The sequence below is a fragment of the Phoxinus phoxinus genome (genome assembly GCF_949152265.1).
Source record: "Phoxinus phoxinus genome assembly, chromosome: 4".
In the NCBI taxonomy this organism is placed as follows: Eukaryota; Metazoa; Chordata; class Actinopteri; order Cypriniformes; family Leuciscidae; genus Phoxinus; species Phoxinus phoxinus.
In genome coordinates, this window is record NC_136879.1 from 5,591,666 (window position 1) to 5,616,188 (window position 24,523).

Sequence of the window (24,523 nt, forward strand, 5' to 3'; positions counted from 1 at the left end):
ACCAATCAAGTCACCCAAGCTTGAGGAAATACGCAGAGTTACACGGAGCGATGCTGAGCTTCAAAAAGTAATCACTTTCATCAGAAAAGGGTGGCCTCGCAAAGTTGCGGAGGGCTCGCCACTGCGTGGATACTATGCAGCCAGAAGTCACTTATCAGAGTCGGACAGTCTGGTCCTATACCACGACCGTATAGTAGTTCCAGCAGTACTCAGAGCTGGGGTACTGGACCAACTGCATGAAGGTCACCAGGGCCTCACCAAGTGTCGAGAGCGTGCCAAGTTGACAGTTTGGTGGCCAAACATCGGAGCACAGATAACAAACAAGGTGAAATTATGTGACTTTTGCAGAGAGCACAAACCTACACAAAGACGTGAACCACTGGTAACCACTCCCCTGCCCAGTGGCCCATGGCAAAGGATTGCAGTTGACCTGTTTGAGTTAGAGGGTAAAACTTTCCTTGTCGCTGTCGATTACTTTTCCAGAGACATTGAGATTGCTTCCCTCACCACCATTACCAGCAAGCAGGTTATTGACAAGCTCAAACACATTTTTGTGAGATGGGGCATCCCGCTAGAACTGGTCAGTGATAACGGGACACAGTTCACATCAGCAGAGTTCCGAGATTTCAAACAGAGGTATGGTTTCACTCATATTACCTCCAGCCCACATTATCCTCAGTCGAACGGAGCTGCAGAAAGGGCTGTGCAGACTGCCAAGTACATTCTCAAACAGCCGGACCCCTGCTTAGCCCTTATGGGTTATCGCTCTACACCAATCGCCGCAACCGGCGAAAGTCCAGCAAAGCTCATGACTGGTAGACAAATCCGTACTACTGTTCCGGTCCTAGAAAAGACATTGCTGCCACATCCAATCAACCCGGATCAAGTCAACATGAAGGACGCAACAGCTAAAAGTTCATACAGATTCTACTACAACCGCAGGCATTCCACACGTGCACTCCCTGAACTTCACCCAGGTCAAACTGTTGGAGTGAAGCTTGATGGGGAGAAGGGATGGACAACACCTGCCAGAGTCATCAGTAAATCCAGGGAGCCGAGATCCTACCTGGTGGAGATGGCCAATGGGAACGTGACCCGTCGGAACAGGCGTCACCTCCAGACTGTTCCTGAGATAGAACCTCCTGCGGAACAGCAATGTGCTCAGCCTACAGCGTCTCAGCAAGACAGTGGTTCCCCACCGACAGATGTGACTACACCACCTGAATCACCGGTGAGCCAGCTACCAGCAGGACCTTCCTCACGGTCTCCCCTTCCACCATCTACTCCTGTGAGAAGAACTTCCAGGGGCCGTGAGATAAAGGTGCCTCTTAGGTTGCGGGACTGATTATGTTCAAAAGGGCAGAATAAACCCCTTCAGGACTGAGGGTAGTCTACCCCTGTGACGTCCTGCACCGTTCTGAGAATGCATACATATTTAAAGGAAAAGAGAACAAAAAGATGTTATTTGATAACAAAGTTGTTACATTTATTTTTGTTATATTGTTAAGAGATTTAAGATTTAAGTAATATTTCAAAATGCAAATATTTGGGATTGGGTTATTGCTAATTTCCAAAAGGGGGAGATGTTGTGAGATTGCCTTTTGTCCAGATGAAGCTACCGTAGTTCGGGTATGCTAACCACGAGCGCTTTGTATGATTATTATTGACTGGATAGTTCAATGCATAGCTCAGCCTCATACTCTCCGTGCTGTAGTCCAATAAAACGTTCTTTAATGAAGACTACGACCTGTGTCTTGCTTCATATCATGACAATTATAATGTTATTTTTTTTCCCATTTATGTTGATTTATGAAAAGTGAACAGCACGACCGAGATAGGATGCGCAATATGAGACATGGAGCGGGTCAGACATGATTTTGACCGTTGAAGTTGGAGTTGTTATAGAAAGCCTTTCTTTAAAGTGAATTTCGTTTTGTATAAATTGTATCTTAATTTTAATCAATTTTTCATCAACCAATTGCCTGTATTTAATGAATAGGCCGACGAAACAAATATAACGGAGGCGCCCGCGCGCTCACTTGCACACGTGAACTAGAGCACATCCTAACTTAACGAAACTCAGTGTATGCCTCACACAGACATGACAAATACATCAAATACACAAAGCTTGAAATGTCTTTAAACGAAATACTTCAAAACGAAAAAAGAAAAAGGCTACTCTCTGATTATGTAATCCATTATTAGGCTTATTTATGTGCATTTCTCTCTAAGCGCGTTCACGCGGAGATGGCGATCGTCAACTTCATCTTTGCAGCCGAGTTGACACTTTTAGAAAAACATTTTTGATAAAAATCAATACACGTGTCACCGGATTTACAGATGCACGCACACATATTATTTCGAAATAACGAGATATTGTGTTGAAATAACATTATTATTAATAATAGCCTAGGCCTACATCTTTTAGAATAGGCCTATTTGATTGAATGCTGAATGTTGCGCTTGTTCAATTTAATAAAATTAAAACTTTAATTGTGATCATTAACATAACTGAATATTAATTATTTAGTGACCAAGTTTTGCGCAGCTCCCCGTCAATGATCTAGCAGCACCCCCACCCCCCCGCCCCCCCAATATCCTCCTTATATCCTGTCCAAATATTGGACAGGATATAAGACAAAATTTGTGTAGTTTCACTACCCGTACAGCCATTCATCCACTCCATTCCTCTACACAGTAATAATAATGTATTGTAATCTAAGAGGTAGTGATGAGCCAAACAATGTATTTGAACGTCTAGTTTTCCTTTGAATGTATTGTGCATGTTGGTGAGTGTGTGTGTGTGTGTGTGTGTGTGTGTGTGTAATGTGTGTAACGTAATTAATAATATTTGTAACAACATATGACCTACTCATAGTAGCATTACATAATCTCCCCCCTCTCCACCTACATTTCCAGATCGCAGACGCCATGTGGAAGGAACAAAGCACAAGAAACTGGAAAGTGCCATGGCCTCAGTCCCTAAGATCACCACAAAGTTTTTTGGAGATCAAGATCTACGGACCATCAGGGCAGAAACACTTTTCTCAAACTTTATTGCTGAGCACAATGTCCCAGTGTCTATAGCTGACCATGCTGGACCTTTATTTTAAAAGAAGTTTCCAGATAGTCAAATTGCCCAGCAGTACGGCTGTGTCCAAACCAAGACAGCAGCTATATTGAACACACTTTCCTAGAATGATGAACAGGCCATCGTGATCTTATGTGCCGTTCCCCATTCAGCATTGCAACCGATGGTAGCACAGACATGGATGATGTCAAACTTTACCCTTTGGTTGTCCGTGTCTATGATCCCAGTGTTGGAAAAATAGTTGTAGTACTCCTGAAAATTGTTGAGTGTAGAGAGTCTACTGCCGAAGGGATATACAATCTTATTGACCAGGAACTAAACAAAAGGAAAATACCATGGGGCAATTGTGTAAGCTTTTCTGCTGACAACGCCTCTGATATGCAGGGGTTAAGAAAAGGTGTCGCAGCATTCATTAAGTCACAGAATCCCCACATTTACATGGTCGGCTGTGAATGACACCTAATGCATATAGCTGCGGAAAAAGCTGCAAGAAGTCTATGTATTGACATTGAAGACATGCTCATCGTGATCTACTACTACCTTGACAAGAGTAGCAAGAGAAAAGCTTTGCTGCGTGACCTCCAAATGCTGTGCAACACTAATGTGAGGAAATTTTGAAATTATCCTCGGCCAGATGGCTCCAGCTTTTTGAAGACCAAAGTCCACCAGAGAAAGTGCAATACCGGACCAAACTCCACACAGCAACAGGCAGGGCCTACACAAAAACAGCTGCAAGTGTGGCCTACACCCAAGCGGGTAGAGGCAGGGTCTACACCCAAGCGGGTAGAGGCAGGGTCTACAGCCAAACAGCTGCAGGCAGGGTCTACACCCAAGCGGGTAGAGGCAGGGTCTACAACCAAACAGCTGCAGGCAGGGTCTACACCCAAGCGGGTAGAGGCAGGGTCTACAACCAAACAGCTGCAGGCAGGGTCTACAACCAAGCGGATAGAGGCAGGGTCTACACCCAAACGGATAGAGGCAGGGTCTACAACCAAACAGCTGCAGGCAGGGTCTACACCCAAACGGATAGAGGCAGGGTCTACACCCAAACGGATAGAGGCAGGGTCTACAACCAAACAGCTGCAGGCAGGGTCTACACCCAAACGGATAGAGGCAGGGTCTACACCCAAGCGGATAGAGGCAGGGTCTACACCCAATCGGATAGAGGCAGGGTCTACACCCAAACAGCTGCAGGCAGGGTCTACACCCAAGCGGATAGAGGCCGGGTCTACACCCAAACAGCTGCAGGCAGGGTCTACACCCAAGCGGATAGAGGCAGGGTCTACACCCAAACGGATAGAGGCAGGGTCTACACCCAAGCTGATAGTGGCAGGATCTACACCCAATCGGATAGAGGCAGGGTCTACACCCAAACGGATAGAGGCAGGGTCTACACCCAAGCGGATAGAGGCAGGGTCTACACCCAAGCGGATAGAGGCAGGGTCTACACCCACACGCAGAGAGGCAGGGTCTACAACCAAACAGCTGCAGGCAGGGTCTACAACCAAGCGGATAGAGGCAGGGTCTACACCCAAGCGGATAGAGGCAGGGTCTACAACCAAACAGCTGCAGGCAGGGTCTACAACCAAGCGGATAGAGGCAGGGTCTACACCCAAGCTGATAGTGGCAGGATCTACACCCGATCGGATAGAGGCAGGGTCTACAACCAAACAGCTGCAGGCAGGGTCTACACCCAAGCGGATAGAGGCAGGGTCTACACCCAAGCGGATAGAGGCAGGGTCTACATCGAAACAGCTGCAGGCAGGGTCTACACCCAAGCGGATAGAGGCAGGGTCTGCACCCAAGCGGATAGAGGCAGGGTCTACACACAAACGCATAGAGGCATGGTCTACACCCAAACAGCTGGTGGCAGGATCTACACCCAATCAGATAGAGGCAGGGTCTACACCCAAACAGCTGGTGGCAGGATCTACACCCAATCAGATAGATGCAGGGTCTACAACCAAACAGCTGGTGGCAGGATCTACACCCAATCAGATAGAGGCAGGGTCTACACTAGGGCTGAACGATATTCGATTTTAACATCGACATCGCGATGTGCGAGTGAGCGATAGTCACATCGCCGGAACATGCGATGTGAAGGGTAGTAGCACAGTAGCACCAGCGGGAGATATTACGCGCTTCATGAAGTACGCGCGCGGTCTCTTTCTCTCTCTCCCTCTCTGCCGTGCACGTGCTGCGCGGTTTGGAGCACAGTCTCTGTCTCGCGGGCGCGCTCGCTCTCCGGAAAAAATCTCCGGAGATTTTAACTATTTCCGGGCATCAGTGAGCCGCTATCAATATGCGGGAGACTCCCGGAACTTCCGGGAGACTTGGGATGTCTGTATCTATAATAATATCGGCATTAGAATTATTGATTTTTCATTAGGCTATTTTTTTGGTGCTCCCTCAGCTCTTGATGCGCGTGGTGGGAGCGGCGACGCTGACAGAGGCGGTAAAGCTGCTGTTTAAATGTGTTCGGCTTTTCTGTTTACAGAAACATGTTCTCTAATCTGTTTAGAAGATTTAATACAAAATATATTAAAGTTTTATATAATTTTGTGTATTTCATTTGATTATGATGACAAACACTGTTTTACTTTGGCACTTTGGCTAAGAAAAGTTGACTTCAAAGATTGTGAACCAAAATGCTTACGTTGTTTTATAAAAAATATATTTATTTTAAGTTATATTGTTGTAAACCAATCAGGGGGTTGGTGTAAAGCTGCTGTTTTATTTAAAAATGTGTTCTGCTTTTGTGTTTACAGAAATGTTCTAATTTTGGAATAAAATATTAAGTGACCTTTTTGTCACTTAATGAAGCTTGCTTATTAGTGAAATTATTAATATCATGGAATGGTCATTATTGACTTTAGCCTTGAGTTATGGCTCTCAATATCGCAATATATATCGTTGGAGAAAAAAATATCGCAATGTAATTTTTTTCCAATATCGTGCAGCCCTATTGCTGAGTATTTTCTGCTTAAAACTGCAGTGAACCAAAGACAGTCTCAAAAACACGGTTTGAAATCGCTGGTGTTTCTGACGTCACACACTACCTTGTAACCAATCTTTAGCATATCATTAACAGCAAACTAGCAGGGGAGTCTCGAGAGGTGCCAGATTATATTTTTCTGTTGATATGAAAAATCAGGTAGATTTAGCAATATAGCGGGTGTATGATGTTTATTACAGTGTTATGATAAACTGTATGCCTTTTTCCACTGAGGGCGCACGGGAACATAGTTTGTGTAACATTTTTAGCTGTTTGATAACATAGTCAAGCAAAAGGATAATCATATTAATTACCATTATGTGTCAGACGTTGTAAATAGCGATACCATTGTGCAGTTTACCTCAGTAAGTTGAGCGAGGTAATCTGTGAGCTGGTGTGAGTGAGTGGAGGCGGGCTAATTAGCATATTCATGGTTCCGCTTATATTAAATTAAATTAAGTGTAGAGTTACATTCAAGCTATTTTAATTCAGGAAGAAACAATTTTTCACAGGAAAAAAAGATGATCAAAGATGAGTTTTATGGGATAATATGTATTTCTGCTCTTTGTTGGATTCGCTATGTGCTCACTGTTACAATACCATACTTTTTTAATGAAAGATGTCTTATTAGTTACCTTAAAAGTGAAGTTTGTCATTTCTGTACTACCAACAGCACCAATCAAAATGCCAAAATTGCTTTCAAACAGGTTTCATCAAACAAATGCATAGCTGAACATCTATTGACATGTACAGTATGCATCTTATACTCATGAGGAAGTATTTCTTGTGTCAATGATCACAATCACATGTTGCAGGAGGACAATTCTTTCTTTCTGATGACCAACATGATACCCTCACACCAAGTTATTTACTGAAAATCTTGCATTCTGCTAAATTTTCAAGAGTCCAGGATTTTCTTAGAAAAACAAAAGAGGATACACACAAGAATATTAAAATACTTTTAGAAGCTATGGCCTGACCAGGAACATGCGGATGAAATGCGGAGTGAAAACTGGCGAGTGGCTGGAAAGGAGACCGTGATCAACTTCCTCAAGACATGTGGACTTCTCTTACACGGGTGCCGGTTTATTTAGATCAACATGAATGTGAGTTGATGATGACAGAAATTTAATTTTGGTGGGAAGTTGAACTATCTGTTCATAATTGGGAAATTCCTAAAATGTTTGCCTTTAACCTGTTTTAAAACCATTTAAAAAACTGATTAAATGCCTGTGTGTGTGTGTTTCAGCAATGAAGGACCTATTCTGTAGTTTTCAAATGTGTACATCGATGACATCATGGCCATGAGCATTACGTGTTCACGGGTGTTTCTTGACAAAGTGACATCACCGACTGGCCTGGCATGAATATTAAAGCCTTTCTACTTATTTTCACAGATCCGTGTGAACGGGGATCATTTTGACAACATTGTCGTCTGTTTATAGTACATTGTTGTCGTGAAAACATGCCCTAAGTCACTGCAATATACAAACATAGTGTGCATGAATTACACACAAATAATAATACATCTGCGTATCTTCATTGAACACATTGGGCAAACATGTACAGTGCCGGCAGGAAGATCTGGGGATTCCCAATGGCAACGTGCGTGTGTTCTTTTAAGAGAGCAACCATACATTTTAAATAAAATTTAATTCTATAATCACTTATAATCAGTCATTTATGTAGTTGTCATTTGATTTATCATTTAATCATTTTATTATTCACTTGTCATTTTATATTTGTATCTTTTATATGACTCATTTCCTTGCTATTGTGGTTGAGTCTTATGATTGCATGGTTTAAAGGGATGTTTGTCTTCACGAGCAGGAGATCAGAGAATGTCTTTTAAAATCACAGGACGATGTTGTGAAGCAGTCATTTCCCATTGTTTTTTCCGTGGTATAACAAACCTTGTTGGAATTGTTCTGGCCAGACGAAGTGCAACATCCAGACGAAGACTGAGCATTGAGACATACGCAACTAAAATTATTCAATAAACTCTGCTCTTTTTATTATCATCTCTTCATCTCCTGCTTTGCTCTTCCCTGGCTTTCTCAGTCAAACTCTCAGTTTTAGATAGCAGACAAAACCATTATCTTCTGGCAGGGGTCCAGGGTCGGATGTGACATATCTGGCGTGGAGATCCATCCAATCCAACAGTATGAGTGTAGTATGAATGTAATCATCATCATGTGCCCTATGGCGTCAGTTCACTGCCATTCTCATGCTATGCATCCACAATCAGAAACTTCCACACTACATAGTATGTGTGAAAAGTACGGCAACAAAGCAGTGTGTTTGAATTCACGATACTCATAAAAGAGGGAAAAGTACCCGGATGACCCATTTCTTTCAGCGAGATTCTGAAGTGTGCATTTACTATCCCATGAGGCCACAGGAGAGATTTATGAACGACAGTGAGAGACGCAGCTGATGCTGATAGCTCATGTGACAATGACAACACTGTGAATGTAGTCCAGATTACAGCATACCTTACAGAACACACTCAAATGCAGACACTTTCACACAGTATGTGATGTCGGACACAGAGATGGGACAGTAAAGAGTCCATCACAGGCACACTTCAGAGTCCAGAAGCTGTAGGTCATCCGGGGACATTTTGACTTCTGGTTTATGAACACTATGATTTTGAGTTTGAGTAAACTCATAATAATCCTCTTCTCCAGTGACATCCATTAAAACAAGCGTCCTCTCGTCTCCTCGCCACTGCAGTGTTACTCACACTGTTTGCAAATACCATAGAAATGAATGAAAATACTTCCCTTATAAAAGAAAAGCATTTCTCTCAATTGATCAATCCAAAAGCAAAAGAAGATTGTAAACAGTTGGAGAATATTGGATCCGTGCATTCAGCCTAAAAGATCTGCAGTCATCCGAGTTCCTGTGCCCGTTCCAGACTCGAGTGCGTTCACATTAGTGCTGCACGATTTGGCGAAGGCTGCGATTACTTTGTGCAGCACGGCTCTGTGATCAGCAGTAAATGTCTCCATCTCCTGCAGACACTCAAAAAAGAAGACAACACGCATCACTCCAGGAAATCCCTACGGGCATCATACTGCCGCTGTAGCGGAACAAACAGAAAAACGAACCGCTTTGATGGATTAAACATGATATATGGTTCATCTTCAAGTATTTTCATGATAATAAAGTATATTTATACTTCAATGCTAATCTTCTTTATCACTGAATAAAAGACTATGAAATATGTTGACGACCGTATTCTGTGCAAGAAGCCACATCATCTCACAGGTGCTCAGCTGTCGTTATTAAGTGAGTTTGGAGTAAAAACATGTTATTAAATGTTGTCTTTTGTTGGACAACAGGTTCATGAATGCTTCTCATGATGTTTGACGCGTTGCTTTTTGAAATGCAACAAACTCGCAGTGCTTTCAGATGGAGCAGCGTTTACTACTGACCAGGGGCCTCATTTATAACCGCTGCGTACGCACAAAACAGGCCCCGAAAGAGGCGTACGCCACTTCCAACGCATAAGTTGTGATTTATAAAAACAAACTTGACGGGAAAATGTGCGCACCTGCACATAAACTCTGACCCATGCGTACGAAATGATTTGTATTAATGTAATGTGACGGCACATCCGTATTTCATATTTTCCTAATGTCTTGTACCGTTAAACATGTTATCACGTGGATGAATAATCATATGCAAATGATATGCAGATGAGGATAGTAAAGCTAGGCGTTGTAAGCTCCATATATGGTTATTTCGGGGAGGAGACGCATGTGCGCACAATCTTCCGCTGACTGGGATTTATAAAGTGAATCCTGCGCAGGCTCTGGCGTACGCACGGTTTTATAAGTCTGAATATTTTTTTGCGCACGCCATTTTTGGCTTTCGGGCGCACGTACACTTTTAGTAAGGATCCTACACACAGTTTTATAAATGAGGCCCCAGAGCCGTACGTCACTGACAAGCTGCACAAACAAATAAAATCGCAGCCTTTGCGATTTCATAATTCGATTCCAATTAGATTGCCGAACCGGTTTAAGCGCAATAAGATGTTGATTGTGTCAACAGTGCAGTCCTGGTTCACACCTGGAGATACACAAGGCAATGACCAGAACTTGTATAAGTATAAGATATAATGGTTATCAGAGGTGGATCCCTGATTAGAATTGCAAACTTAATTGATGTGAAATATTGCTTTCATGAGGCCATGCACATTTGAACAGAGTAAGAATAATCTCTAACAGAGCCGAGCAACTTTGAAGTGTCACCAGTTCAAACAAAACAAAACTTGTGAATCACACAAGCAGGAGAAAAGCTCAGTTAAATGTAGCCACTGGGAACAGTTCTGCAAGGGTGGATGGAGTAATGTAATGTACCACAGGACGTCTGTAATAATGATGGCCAATTCGCATGGGATAATAAATCTCAGTAAAACTGGCACAAATTCACCTGGCACCTCCTGATATCATGCGTGTATATATATAAACCAGTTATGTCCGGTCGAACGAGTTATTAACTTGTTATTAACGAGTTATTAAGTTATATTAACTTCTGAGTGTGTTCTGTTGGTAAAAGGCACTAAGCTAACGCTACAAGAAGTGTCGTCCTCTGACAAGTGCTTTCGATCTTCTCTTTGCTCTGAGTGGTGTGTGGAAAACACTGGAGTTTGGCACAGATTTGTCCCAGCGTCTAGAGCACAACTGAATGCTTCAAGCGCCTCCATACTTGAAAAAAAACTACTTTTAAGCAGGAAATGACAAAATATTTATGTACATATACAGCGGGTCTATTCGCACAGGATTGGTATTACCTGAGGTAATTTTTCCAGACCTTACAGAAGGTGAAAGCCGCTGTAATCTTTACTGACATTGACCGTAATGATCACTGAGATGGACATTCAGACCGGACTAAAATCACTGAGAAGCTCTGGTAATGATTAATTTCTCAGTGTTAAACTAGTCCTGTCTGAATAAGGCTTTAGTGGCCGTGCGAGGGCCTGAAGAACACCCACATCAGATCAACAAACCCCTGAGGAAGGCATGATTTAAGCTGCAGATCTTGCATGAAGTTTCCATAAGTTTAATGCATGTAAAGGATCTTTCAGCGGTATATGTTATAGTTGCTCGAGCGAGTACAGCGTTGGGCAGTTGGTCTGGTCAGTCACCAGTAGACTGGGCTTCCCCTCCAGCACAGCGGGACAGACCCAGTTCACCTTCTCTGCGTGCTGGAAACACAGGCTGGGTCTGGTCTCTGAGCCACAGGCCTCGTCCTGCGGGTTCTGGCCCCTCCTCTTCTTCTTCTTCTTCTTCTGGCTCCTGCTGTGGTCCACCAGTGTGTGTCGGCTGAGGTCCCAGAGAGCCACGAGCCCGTCGTTGCCCCCGCTGGCGAGCCAGTACGGGTGCGAGAGAAAGCTGATGAAGTGAGCCTGCGACGCCCCCTGAGAGTGTGCCGGGATCATCCCGCGCTCCCGGAGCCGGCCGTCGGCACACACACGCAGCAGATGCAGCCCGCCGTCCTCCGCCGCGCACACACACACGTCCCCGCAGGACGACACACACACGCAGTGGGCCAGAGGAGGGTTGAACACCTGCCCCGTGTGCTCCTGCTGTGTGTCCTGCAGACTGACGCTCCAGACGGGACGGGGCTTCGGGAGGGTCCACACACACACACACACACACACACACACACACACACACACACACGTCTTTATTGTCATACTATCATAGTATATTTTCTGTCCAATTTGTTGTTGTTACTTTCAATAAAAGTTAGATTATTTTATTGATTTGTTTTGTCAATTCAGATTAATACAATTTCATGATATTAAAAAGTCTAATATTAATACAATTAAATAAAATTTTTTTAAAGAAAAGTCATTTTTTTGTTTCAGTTTTCGGCCAAGAGCATCCAGAATTTTCATTTCGGTGCATCCATATTTATTTAACCAACGTTTAAATCGTCATTTCGCAATTCGAAATATGTTGTTAGTTAAACCACTGTTGAATCATTTACAGTAAGAGTACGATTAAAAACAATATTATACCGTTTACATAATTTCATAACCACAGTGAAAACCTGTACATGACGAATTAAGCTGTATGCGTAAAACATAAATATGTATTCAGATTTCAGAAGAATCATTGTGACATTTACAGTATAAATATTGAGTTTATTTGTCCGTCAGCTGATCTGATATCCACTACTGTAATGAAGAACGTCACTTTTAACATTTATATATGGGATTGCCAAATCACATATGTAAATAACTAGAGTAATGTTCTGTTTTCGCTGGAGGAAAACAATAGTGCGATTCGTAAACGCAGCGCGAGAACTTGAGAGTGCTGGGCGGTCGGTAGAGCCGGAGGAATTACAAACACATGGAGCAACTTCAGGCTTAAGGTATGTTGGTGCGGCGAATGACTAAATTGCCCGAATTAATGTAATCTTCCTCCAAAACAATGTTTACTCTGACATCAGCGCCGATTGGAGGGTTCTTCCTTTTCAGTGGCGCTAGTGAAGCTGTACTGTTCTCCGGTTTACTGGCAGTTTATGGAAGTTAACTCTCTGCTTTAACGCTGTAAAAATAATTCATACAACCAGGAGCAATACAGTAGTGCGCTCAGGCAAGGGCGGGGGTCTGCACAGCAGCTCCTCTTCGGCTGGAGATAAGTAATGGAGAGTAAGTAATGGCTCAGGCACGGACGGGGGTCTGCACAGCAGCTCCTCTTCGGCTGGAGGTAAATAATGGAAGGTAAGTAATGGCTCAGGCACGGACGGGGGTCTGCACTGCAGCTCCTCTTCGGCTGGAGGTAAGTAATGGAAGGTAAGTAATGGCTCAGGCACGGACGGGGGTCTGCACTGCAGCTCCTCTTCGGCTGGAGGTAAATAATGGAAGGTAAGTAATGGCTCAGGCACGGACGGGGGTCTGCACTGCAGCTCCTCTTCGGCTGGAGGTAAATAATGGAAGGTAAGTAATGGCTCAGGCACGGACGGGGGTCTGCACTGCAGCTCCTCTTCGGCTGGAGGTAAGTAATGGACGGAAAGTAATGGCTCAGGCACTGGCGGGGGTTTGCACGGCAACTCCTCTTCGGCTGGAGATAAGCAATGGAGAATAAGTAATGGAAGGTAAGTGATGGCTCAGGGACGGGTGGGGGTCTGCTCAGCAGCTCCTCTTCGGCTGGAGGTAAATAATGGAAGGTAAGTAATGGCTCAGGCACGGACGGGGGTCTGCACAGCAGCTCCTCTTCGGCTGGAGGTAAATAATGGAAGGTAAGTAATGGCTCAGGCACGGACGGGGGTCTGCACAGCAGCTCCTCTTCACCTCAGAACAGTAACGGCCACTGACGCCAGCAGGGCAATCCTACAGGTCACAGTAACCGTGTTCGATGGCAGGAGGGGATAGGTTCTCTATGTGCACAGAATAATCACAATGAATCGGAAACGTAACATTCAGCCACTGTATCTTCTTACCACCGGACAGCGAGGGCGGAATCTCGAGGGCAGCGAGCAGACTCCCTGTGTTCACACAGCCCCAAAGTGTGTATCAGCTTCAGTCGTCAACAATTGGGCTCTCTCTCCATAGGACGGCAACAACAGCATTTAATACCAACGGGCAATTTTCTCTGTGTTCACAAAGCAACCGTGACGAATAACAGACTGAACATCCAGCATCTGAATCTTCTTACCACAGAGCAGCGCCCACAGCATTCGATGACAGAGAACAATTCCTCCCAGAGCAACGAGGGCAGTATTCAAGGGCAGAGGACAGTCTCTCTGTGTTCACAGAACCCCAGAAGTGTATACAGGTTTCAGTCGTCAACAGCTGGGCTTTCTCTCCACAGGGCAGCAACAACAGCATTCCATAGCAACAGGCAGTTTTCTATGTTCACAGAGCAGACGTGATGAATAACAGACTAAACATCCAACGGCTGAATCTTCTTACCGCAGTACAGCGCTGTCAGCATTCAACGGCAGCGAGCAGTTTCTCATAAATCCTCTTCCACTTGGACAGGACGAAATTGCATTCCTACACAGCGTATACTCAATACACAACAGTTAGCACATTCCAGTTCGGCCTTCAGAGCCTACGAAGAGACTACTGAGAGCAGGCAGACACAAAAACTTCAGTTTCCACACTAGTGCATAATTCAGTCACTTCAAATGATCACACGTGTTCACTTCACAATAGGCACTGCAACTCACATCAACTCACAGTGAATAAGGTCTCTTATCGTAGCCCCCAGTCGACTCGCTCCGCTCCACTGGCAAACCGTGCATCCAAACTGTATATATGGTTGGCGTTAGTCTCAACGGGCATTAAAAAGTTCAGAACAGAACTCACCGGACGCCGGGGATTCACCACATCATAGCATTTTCTTCCTAGTCGGGAGTTCTTTCCCGATCTGTCCTCTTATCGTCTCATACAACCAGTAGCTCAACCGCAACGGATTGCCTCCAGCCTGAGTTCGCCCAAAAGTCCTCTTGCCCAAAAGTCCTCTTGCCCAAACCTCCAGCACAAAGCGCAGACTTCGCTGTCACGTTTCACAAAAAGATCACCCCTATCTGCCCATCAACCGGATCCTTTTATAATCCCCCTCGTGGCTCAATCTCTGCTTCTCGCCCAGCTGTCACTCATTTCCCTCATCAGCAAGCTCCGTCGGGTTGTTTACACCGGAAGAAACCGGAACTGTTCTGGTGTTCCATCGAACTCGCTCCCTCTAGGAACAAACATAGAGCGGGGCCGTTCCACTTGATCGTCACCCCGTGACATATACTTGACTGACCGCTTCATTTCCACAAGCCTGGGAAAGTTTGGCTTCGCCAGCTGTGAGATCTTGTGAGGCGTGTGCTCTCCATGTGAACTAATGCAGATCATATTCACGGTGTATGCTTCATAACCTCATCTTTATTTGAGGAAATATGACTCCCAGATTCGTGTAAACACTCTTCACTTACTTTTTATTCGAGTTTTAACTATTTCTTTACCTGTGAAAAATAGAGGATTATAGAATCAACAAGTTTCTACTGATTAGTTTTTTTCAACAAAAAAAAAAACTATTTGCATAGGCTTTTGATATATTTTCCAATTAATTATTTCTAATTCAGTAACTGTGTAAAATAAATATACAATTTATTGTGTTATTTACTAAGTAGTGAGATATCACATATGTGGCCCTGGTCCACAAAACCACCTACATGGGTAAATATTTTTGAAATTGTAAATCTGGAATCTGAGGGAGCAAAAAAAATCGAAACATTGAGAAAATCTCCTTTAAAGTTGTGCATTTATGTTCACGATTGTGCTGCATTCACTCACAAACATACATGTTTTATATATTTACAGTAGGACATTTACTAAATATCTTCATGGGACATGATCTTAATATCCTCATGATTTTTGGGCATAAAAAGAAAAATCTATAATTTTGACCCACACAATGTATAGTTGCTATTGCCACAGATATACCCGTGCGGCTCCAGACTGGGTTTGTGGTCCAGGGTCTCATATAAGCTATTGGCTTTATATCGGCCATTAGACACAATTTTCTTTTAACATGATGATCTCGTCAACGTAGGGCTGGGCGATATGGCCAAAATTTATATCACGATATATTTCTTAATTTCGGTCGATACGATATATAATTCTGATATCGATATGAACAATATAAAAGCCTCAGGAAAAACTGGCAAGAACGCACACAATTAATGTCTGTACCTTCAAACTTCTGAAAAATTAATTTCCCAAGTCAAATTATTGTTAATATCTTATTTGTATTTAGCCTTCATATAAGAATTGTGACATCACTGTCAAACAAACATAAGTTAATAACTCAACTTATTAATATACTTTAACTTTAAGCTATAGGCTAACATAGGTTGATTACCGTATATTATTCTTATAGATTTAAAAAGTGCTTCAGCCAGGATAAGGAACATGAAAAGTGCTCAGAGTTGCTGCAGAAAACAAAGCAAAAAAAAAGTGAGCAACAACAAACACACATGTTGCTGAGGGACATTGAGTGTTGCTGAATTCATTTTGATTGATGAATCTGTTTGAATGTATGATCAATTGATGAATGTAGTGTTTACATGCCGCTAAACACGTGATCGGGTTGTTGTGCGCGTTTATGTCACAAGCTTCAAATCAGAATAGATTTTTTGACATGCGCTGTTTGCACATAATAACTTCATTCGCCGAGTCCGCCATTTTTGTCCGACAGAGCAGTCAGGAGAGTTAGTAGATTAACATGGGAGGATTTGAACTTGAGAAGCGGAGTGTACTGACGCCTTTCCGCGGTTAAAACAACATTCCTTCTGATGTTCATTCATGTTTATTTGATGCTGTAAATGAACTAGAAGGAAGAGATGATCGGTTCACGTGCAGCTTTAACTCTACAGCGATCTGTCACACAAAAACTAAGAGCCACAAAACGGTATTTATTGTATACATTTCTTGACAAAATTGCCAAATTTGAAAGTTGAGGCTTTGTTTCATATCAAAAGTAAGCTGGTCTGTCTGTCAGCGTGTTGTCAGTGTGCTCTCTGCTCCGCTATGTGTTTTTCACTGCGTGGGAACATGGTGTGGCGTGAGAGCGCTGTCTTTGCGAACGGTCAATTTGGAGACAATGAACACATGAACCACTGTGCCGTGCTGCTTATATTTATCACCCAGTAAAAATGAAAACGTAAACGTAGCCCATGCCTGTAATGTATATCGAAATATCGGAAATGTGTTTAAAAATCATATCACCGTTATTGAAAAAAATTATATCGCGATACATATTGATATCGAATTATTGTCTAGCCCTACGTCAACATGTCCCACATCCATTTAGAAACCCTTGCCTTCACAGCGCCTGTGACACCAGCGAGCGTGATGTGGACCCCTGTGTGTGTGTGTGTGTGTGTGTACCTGCATGTCGAGTCCCGCAGACAGCAGACTCTGAGGCCGGCGCGGTCTGAAGGCCACGGACGAGCAGATGTTGGTGTGTGTGCGCAGGGTCCCGGTGACCTTCATCAGCTGCAGATCCACGAGGGTCACGGCCCCGGTGTCGTCGCCCGCAGCGAGCGTTCGCCCGCTCTCGTCCACACACACGCCGTTGATCTCGTCCTCGGCCACGTCCCTCAGCTCCGCCAGCGGCGTCTTCAGGCTCCGGAGGTCCAGCAGGGTCACGTCCCGCCCGTGGCAGGCGCACAGCAGCGAGGGCTGCGCCGGGGAGAAGCTCAGGCCCGTGACGTCAGCGCTGAGGTGGAGCGAGGACAGCGGAGAGCCGGCGGGGGTCCACAGGGTCAGCTCGCCCGCCTCGGCTCCGGTCGCCACCGTCGACTCGCAGGAGACGGCAGCGCACAACACCGGGGAGGAGTGACCGCCCGTCCACACGCGGGACATCCTGAGAGAGAGAGAGACACACACACACACGAGTCAGAGCTCAGCTTACAATCAATCATGTACAAATGCTCATCACTGTGAACACCAGTTGTTGGTCATCATTATCAACACGCAGATGTAAACATTGGTACCGGTTTACTTATAAATAAATGTTGGGTCTATTGCCTCCACATCTTTGCTCTCTTACCCAACACAAACCTGTTGAGTTTATTCTTTGCGCTCACAGGATTTTTATAAAACGGATAAGTCCGACGCACAAAGCGTCACTTTTTTATTTTATTTCTGTATCGACTTGATGCCCAAGTCATCATGTTATTTTTTTTGTAATCTATAATACATATTTTGATTAGATGTTATCTAAAATGGAAGCAAAAAAAAAAAAGTGTAAGAATATATATACAATATACACGCGAGAATAATTTCACTTTTTACAAATACATTTTACTGTTGTTTCTCTCGCACTATGAAAGTGATAACATGAATGATATGGTATAATCACTATATTTAAAAAACATTTCGATGGCCCAAAACAGTTTTTATTTTGAATAAAGTTCAGCACTATTTAATGTATTTTCATTCAGTGTACATTTTAAAACTATCGGTTGATTAATCGGTCATCGGCCAGCGTGAGTTATTAGTCTACTCGACGATGATTTCAGCGACAACTCAATGACGAGATATTGTGATAATAATATATAGTGAGTTATTAGTCTACTCGACGATGATTTCAGCGACAACTCAATGACGAGATATTGTGATAATAATATATAGTATATAGTGAGTTATTAGTCTACAAATCGTTCATCAACCCAAGACTCACACTAAACTAAGATTGTCTGTAGAGATTTGTCTGTAGAGATTGTCGAATCTGCTTTTGAACAAATCTTTTAAGAGATCGGATCATTCCTCATTGCCAGGACATAAGTCAGAGGAACCTCGACATCATATTGAAATACTGTATGTTCTGGGGTTTTTTTGTGCTATATGATTTAACTATATTTTGTCTACCTTGTACTTTTTTTCTGTGCCATTGCTTGAAATAAACGAAACGAAAAAACCTTATCATGACACATTCTGCATGTTGAGCAGTGTTCATTCCCGTCCAGTATTGTTATTATCTAACAGGATAACTCACTCTACAGTTGATTTGCACCTTGGCAAAGTATCTGTCAAACAAACTAACCCCGAAATCCTCATGAGAAACACAAAAGGCTGTGATTTAAACAGGCATGAGGATGAGTGCATGAGTTCTGTCTTCATCAGTCACTATAAAACGCGTTCATCCCCTTTCAGTCAAACACACATTCTGTAAAATTCAACAGACATTGCTCTTACATTCCTGTGAAGCGTCATTAGATTATTTTATTTTGCTCCATACAAACATCGATTATTAATCTTCACAGACCTGTTATGAGTTGCAGTCGCTCCCGTGCAATTAATTTATTTTCAGGTGCGAGTTATGTCGCGTGTCGCCTGCTGATGACGTCGCGAGGGGGTATGTCACGTGTCGCCTGCTGATGACGTCGCGTGTCATGCGCCTCGTAACATTTTCATAATATGACCATTTTTTTTGACTTATAATAACAAATACTGTATCAATAATAAAGAAAATTAAATATATTTTAAAATTATGCATAACATTTATCCAACAAACCGGTTCCTATAAAGATATGAAAATGACCTTTCTGAATCCTGTGTATTTTGTAAAAAGGATACTGAAACTATTTTTCATCTTTTCTTTGAATGTATGTATGTTAAATTATTTTGGATTGATGTAGAATATTTGTTTATGTTAAGTAGCCTAATATTCAAATTCACACAGAGAAAAGTATGTTTTTTGTATTATGACAAAAAAAGATATAGACAAGAGTCATGTTTTTATGTTAAATCTTATTATATTACTTGGTAAGTTTTATATATTACACAAATGTAAATGGTCAGAAAGGAAACCCAACATCTACCATTTTAAGGCTCACATGAAGATTTACTTTGAAACCGCAAAGCAACCAGAACTAGGGACATCTACAAATAATTAAACTCTTCTTTATTTTGATTATACACGTATACCTCTTTCCGTTATGTCTTCTTTTCTTTTTTCCTCCTTTTCCTCAATGTGTGAATCAATTGTTCTTTACTATCTTTGATATGAATTTTACCTTTAATGTTCTTCATATCTTATGATGCTTTGGAATAATGTAGAGCATTATATGTGAAACATTTGTATCTATTGTATTATTACATGTATAATTTTTTGGGGGGGGGAATTATATTGAAAAAAATTATTATTGAAATAATGTGTTAGGCTCCTAATACACCTGCATGTTATTATATATATATATATATATATATTATATTATATTATATTATATTATATTATATTATATAAGATTAGATTAGTTATAGTATATTGTTGTTATTAATTATAGTAGCTATATTATAGTATTGTTATATTAATTAGTAGTGATGGGGACGAGACCGCCTATGCCGAGTCCGAGTCGAGTCCGAGTCTTTGAAGGGTCGAGTCCGAGTCAAGACCGAGTCCGTTGTTTTTCAAATACAGTCGAGTCTGAGTCGAGTCCGAGTCGAGACCGAGTCTTTGAAGGGTCGAGTCCGAGTCTTTGAAGGGTCGAGTCCGAGACGAGACCGAGTCCGTTGTTTTTCAAATACAGTCGAGTCTGAGTCGAGTCCGAGTCGAGACCGAGTCTTTGAAGGGTCGAGTCCGAGTCTTTGAAGGGTCGAGTCCGAGACGAGACCGAGTCCGTTGTTTTTCAAATACAGTCGAGTCTGAGTCGAGTCCGAGTCGAGACCGAGTCTTTGAAGGGTCGAGTCCGAGTCTTTGAAGGGTCGAGTCCGAGACGAGACCGAGTCTTTGAAGGGTCGAGTCCGAGTCTTTGAAGGGTCGAGTCCGAGTCGAGACCGAGTCTTTGAAGGGTCGAGTCCGAGTCGAGACCGAGTCTTTGAAGGGTCGAGTCCGAGTCTTTGAAGGGTCGAGTCCGAGACGAGACCAAGTCTTTGAAGGGTCGAGTCCGAGTCTTTGAAGGGTCGAGTCCGAGACGAGACCGAGTCTTTGAAGGGTCGAGTCCGAGTCTTTGAAGGGTCGAGTCCGAGACGAGACCGAGTCTTTGAAGGGTCGAGTCCGAGTCTTTGAAGGGTCGAGTCCGAGACGAGACCGAGTCTTTGAAGGGTCGAGTCCGAGTCTTTGAAGGGTCGAGTCCGAGACGAGACCGAGTCTTTGAAGGGTCGAGTCCGAGTCTTTGAAGGGTCGAGTCCGAGACGAGACCGAGTCCGTTGTTTTTCAAATACAGTCGAGTCTGAGTCGAGTCCGAGTCTTTGAAGGGTCGAGTCCGAGTCTTTGAAGGGTCGAGTCCGAGTCGAGACCGAGTCTTTGAAGGGTCGAGTCCGAGTCTTTGAAGGGTCGAGTCCGAGACGAGACCGAGTCTTTGAAGGGTCGAGTCCGAGTCTTTGAAGGGTCGAGTCCGAGACGAGACCGAGTCCGTTGTTTTTCAAATACAGTCGAGTCTGAGTCAAGACCGAGTCTTTGAAGGGTCGAGTAATGTCGAGTGTGACGATAAAATATAAAATGAGCTTATATGATTCAATAAGATCTATTGTAGGCCTACTCTCTACACACACACACACACACACACACACACACACACACACACACACACACACACACACACACACACACACACAGTGAATAAGGACATTGTGTGATAGGATCATCTGTTATTAAATGTGCCGATCACACTTGGCAGTGATAGTGCTTATATAACTGTAGGAATGACAGAAAGGTGATAAAGTTTTTCATTATTCTGTAATGCCAATGTATATAGATGGGTGTAGACATGTTTCTGCATTCTCCAGTATTCAAGTGGATCTTCAGCTAATCAGTAGCCTAAGCTAAAGGCCTCAAGTCCAATTTAACTAGGCAGCTGGCTGGGTGACAGCCTGGACCGGAGGGTCAGGGAAAACGCAGATAAGTGTGATGACGGTATTGGATCCCTGATTAAAAAAACTGTGATTCTTAAGTCAAGGGAAACTGCAAGAAGCGGCATCAAGATTAAGATCTGAATGCGCTACCGTGATCAGAAGTTCTGGTCTCCATTCTGCTTCCACCAATACACAGCCCCAGCTCAGCCGCCAGCCTCTCCAGAAGCAGCTCAATACACACACAACTGTGAGTAGTCCGTTTCCGTGTTGTGTGAATTTTCACATTAGTGATCAGAAGTGAATCCCACAAGATCTGAGGATCCACTAGTATATTGGGCTCAACAGAAGCATTAGTATCCACATTTAGACCAGCTGGCACTGGCATTTTTATATTCTGCTGCTTTAGAAGAGAAAGTTGCTCAACTGCATTTGTGAGAAAATCTGCCTGGACACATGTGTGAATATCGAGCCGAGAGATCTCATAAAAAGCCAAGTGTCTCACAATCGTAACAGACAGATATACATTTGTATGCACTAGATTTGGTATTTGTTCAAAGGTTACATGCAATTTTTGTAGGATGATTTGTATTTATTTGTGAAATATTATCTAGGCTCATTTATTTATATTTGTAAAACACAATATTGGTTACTCCACTGCGTTTTCGCTCAAATTGACCTTTGTATTTGTATTGCTTTCTGTTTGTTTGTGAGTCGAGTTTTCCTTTGCAAAGCAGATCGAGTTTGTTTGCAAAATGCTGGATTTGTTTGTTTAATTATGGCACATCATTCGCTCCATACCGGTTTCCCATAACCAGCCTCTGTTTCCCATCACAATGCCGGCACAACAGGTGAGGACTGCAGGCAGATTTCCACAGGGAAAGACACGAAGAATAACTTCAAAAGAACGATCGCTGGGAACAATGGCGGACAGTAAAGCCGAGTTCACACTGCATGAGTTGCAAAGTAGTCGGGTCACTGTTGTTTTCACACTGCATGACTATCTGGGGTATCAGTCAGTTGCTGGTGTGTTCACACTGCACGATGGATCGGCGACAGGAGGTTTCACACTGCATGACTTTACAAAAGAAAGAATCGCCGACAACTTCTCACAAACAAACACACGCGAGAAGTGATGAGGAAATAACGCAAGATCACATGTGCGTGAGACAGGAGTTCTCCTGCGAGACTGAAATGGTTATTAAAATGTTAGCGAGAAGTTTGCAATCCAAATTGTCTGTGCGCTGATCTGCAGCGAAAAAGTGGAAAAAAACATATTATATAGGAGGGAAGGGTTGGGGAGACACGGGGAGGAAGGATTGTGTGTTCTGCAAAGAGAGTTGGGGGTGAATAAATAATTTTGCAATGTTCTGCTGTTGCTGCTGGTCAAGCAAATGTTTGTGCTTTGTTTCTGTTTGATATAATTGTAAATACATATCAAAATACTGATATGCAGTCTATAACTCCTCCCCGACTCCCCGCTGCTCTGTATCTTGCTCTCCCATTGGCTCTCGGTCATCGCCGATGTAGTTTTCAGTCAGACTCAGAACACATTCACACAGCAGGATTTTGAATCGGCAACAGGTCCAGATATTTAGCATGCCAAATATCTCACGGGCGTCGGACGACTCGTCGGCAATTCTCTCAGATCGCGTCTTTGCTCATTCACACTGCGTGATTGTCACTCGCGTGAACGAGCACCGATTTGCCTGTGATGTATCATCAGCGATTTCTCAAAACCTGTCGGCGAGCGAAAATCGGGCCTAAAATCGTGCAGTCTGAACTCGGCATAAGAGTCTTTCTTGCTCAAGGCCAGACAAACACTGAGGCTGAGGCGTGCGCTCTTATGTGGAGCTGATGAGCTGAGCAACGGGTGGCAGGTGCGCGTGATGAAGTGTGTGCAGGTGGGAGCCCAGAGGGATTCTGGGAAATGTAGTGACCGGAGATCGTGACAGTATGAAATTAATTTTGATACAGGTTTTTTTTTTTTTTTTTTTTACTAGGGTGGTTAGGGTTGACCAGCAAACACCATAATACTAATTTATATGTTATATTATATTAATATAAATTTACCATAATATTAATCACATACTATTCACCATAATATTATTCATATATTATTAATTATAATAAAAGTAGCCTATATGGAATCCACAACATTTAAAAACAAAGCATGCAGAAATGTTTCGCATTTATTATTCAATTCATAGCTAACAACAAGTTAAGATTTCAATAACATTTTGATCACTGAACTGGTTTCCATTTCAGAAATCTGGTCACCTTAGAGTGAACATAACCGAATTATTAAGCAGAAACTGAATTCAATCTCATCTTGACTACTGCATTTCACTGTATTTCGGGCCTTAATCGCTCTGTCCACGAACCAGACTGAATAATGGAGCGTTTCAGGCAGTCGGTCCCAATCTTTCATACACATCAGACTAGCACCTAAAACCTAAACAATTATTTATTCTTTATGCCTTTTAAATTAATGTCTTTTTTTGGTCAGGTTATTTTATGGTTTAAATGTGCAGTATCGTGTGATGCTATGTGAAGTTTTGATTTTAAAAAAGAAGAAGATTATTATTATGTCTGTAATTAGATTCATTGCATTATTGTAAAGCACCTTTGACCAGTCTTGTGATTATATGGTGCTATAAATGAAGTGGCAATGTCAATGTGGCCCTAGCCAACCAACCCGTTTCCCCAAATAAAACGCAACACGCCAGGCTGAATAGAAGTACAGATGTAATCTTGGATTTGCTTTTATTTTTTTTGACAAGTCAAGCCCACTTCTAGGTCAATGCACAAACAGCAAACATGCAGTGAATGGGCCACCGTCTGATAGTCTGTGCTATATAGTGCACTTGTCACAGACTAACACGTGCACTTTCTCACACATCCGCGTATCTAACACTCATCTCACGACGCTGCCTGTTTGCTGTAAGTACCCTTTCTGTGCTCCGGTGTTTATTCATTTCTTTTAGCTACATGGTGTGTTACGTTCTTTTTAGTATTTTTGAGGAAATTAAAACATGTTTAACACAATTACCCAAAAGCAAAGACTGTGAAGCAGCTTGTGCTCGTCCACACCAGAATGTGGATTTTGTAAACATGACTGAGA

The 24,523-nt window shown here is 42.9% G+C and overlaps 1 protein-coding gene across 1 annotated transcript; it reads right to left on the bottom strand.

The window, feature by feature from the left end:
* Positions 1-10,015: 10,015 nt before the first annotated feature.
* On the bottom strand, positions 10,016-18,964 carry wdr53 (WD repeat domain 53). The gene is made up of 3 exons (XM_079610491.1): positions 18,875-18,964; positions 16,993-17,470; positions 10,016-11,724 (listed from the first exon to the last, which is right to left on the bottom strand). The coding sequence occupies exons 2-3, from the start codon at positions 17,467-17,469 to the stop codon at positions 11,194-11,196; spliced, it is 1,008 nt and encodes a 335-aa protein (XP_079466617.1). The 5' UTR covers position 17,470; positions 18,875-18,964; the 3' UTR covers positions 10,016-11,193.
* Positions 18,965-24,523: the final 5,559 nt, after the last annotated feature.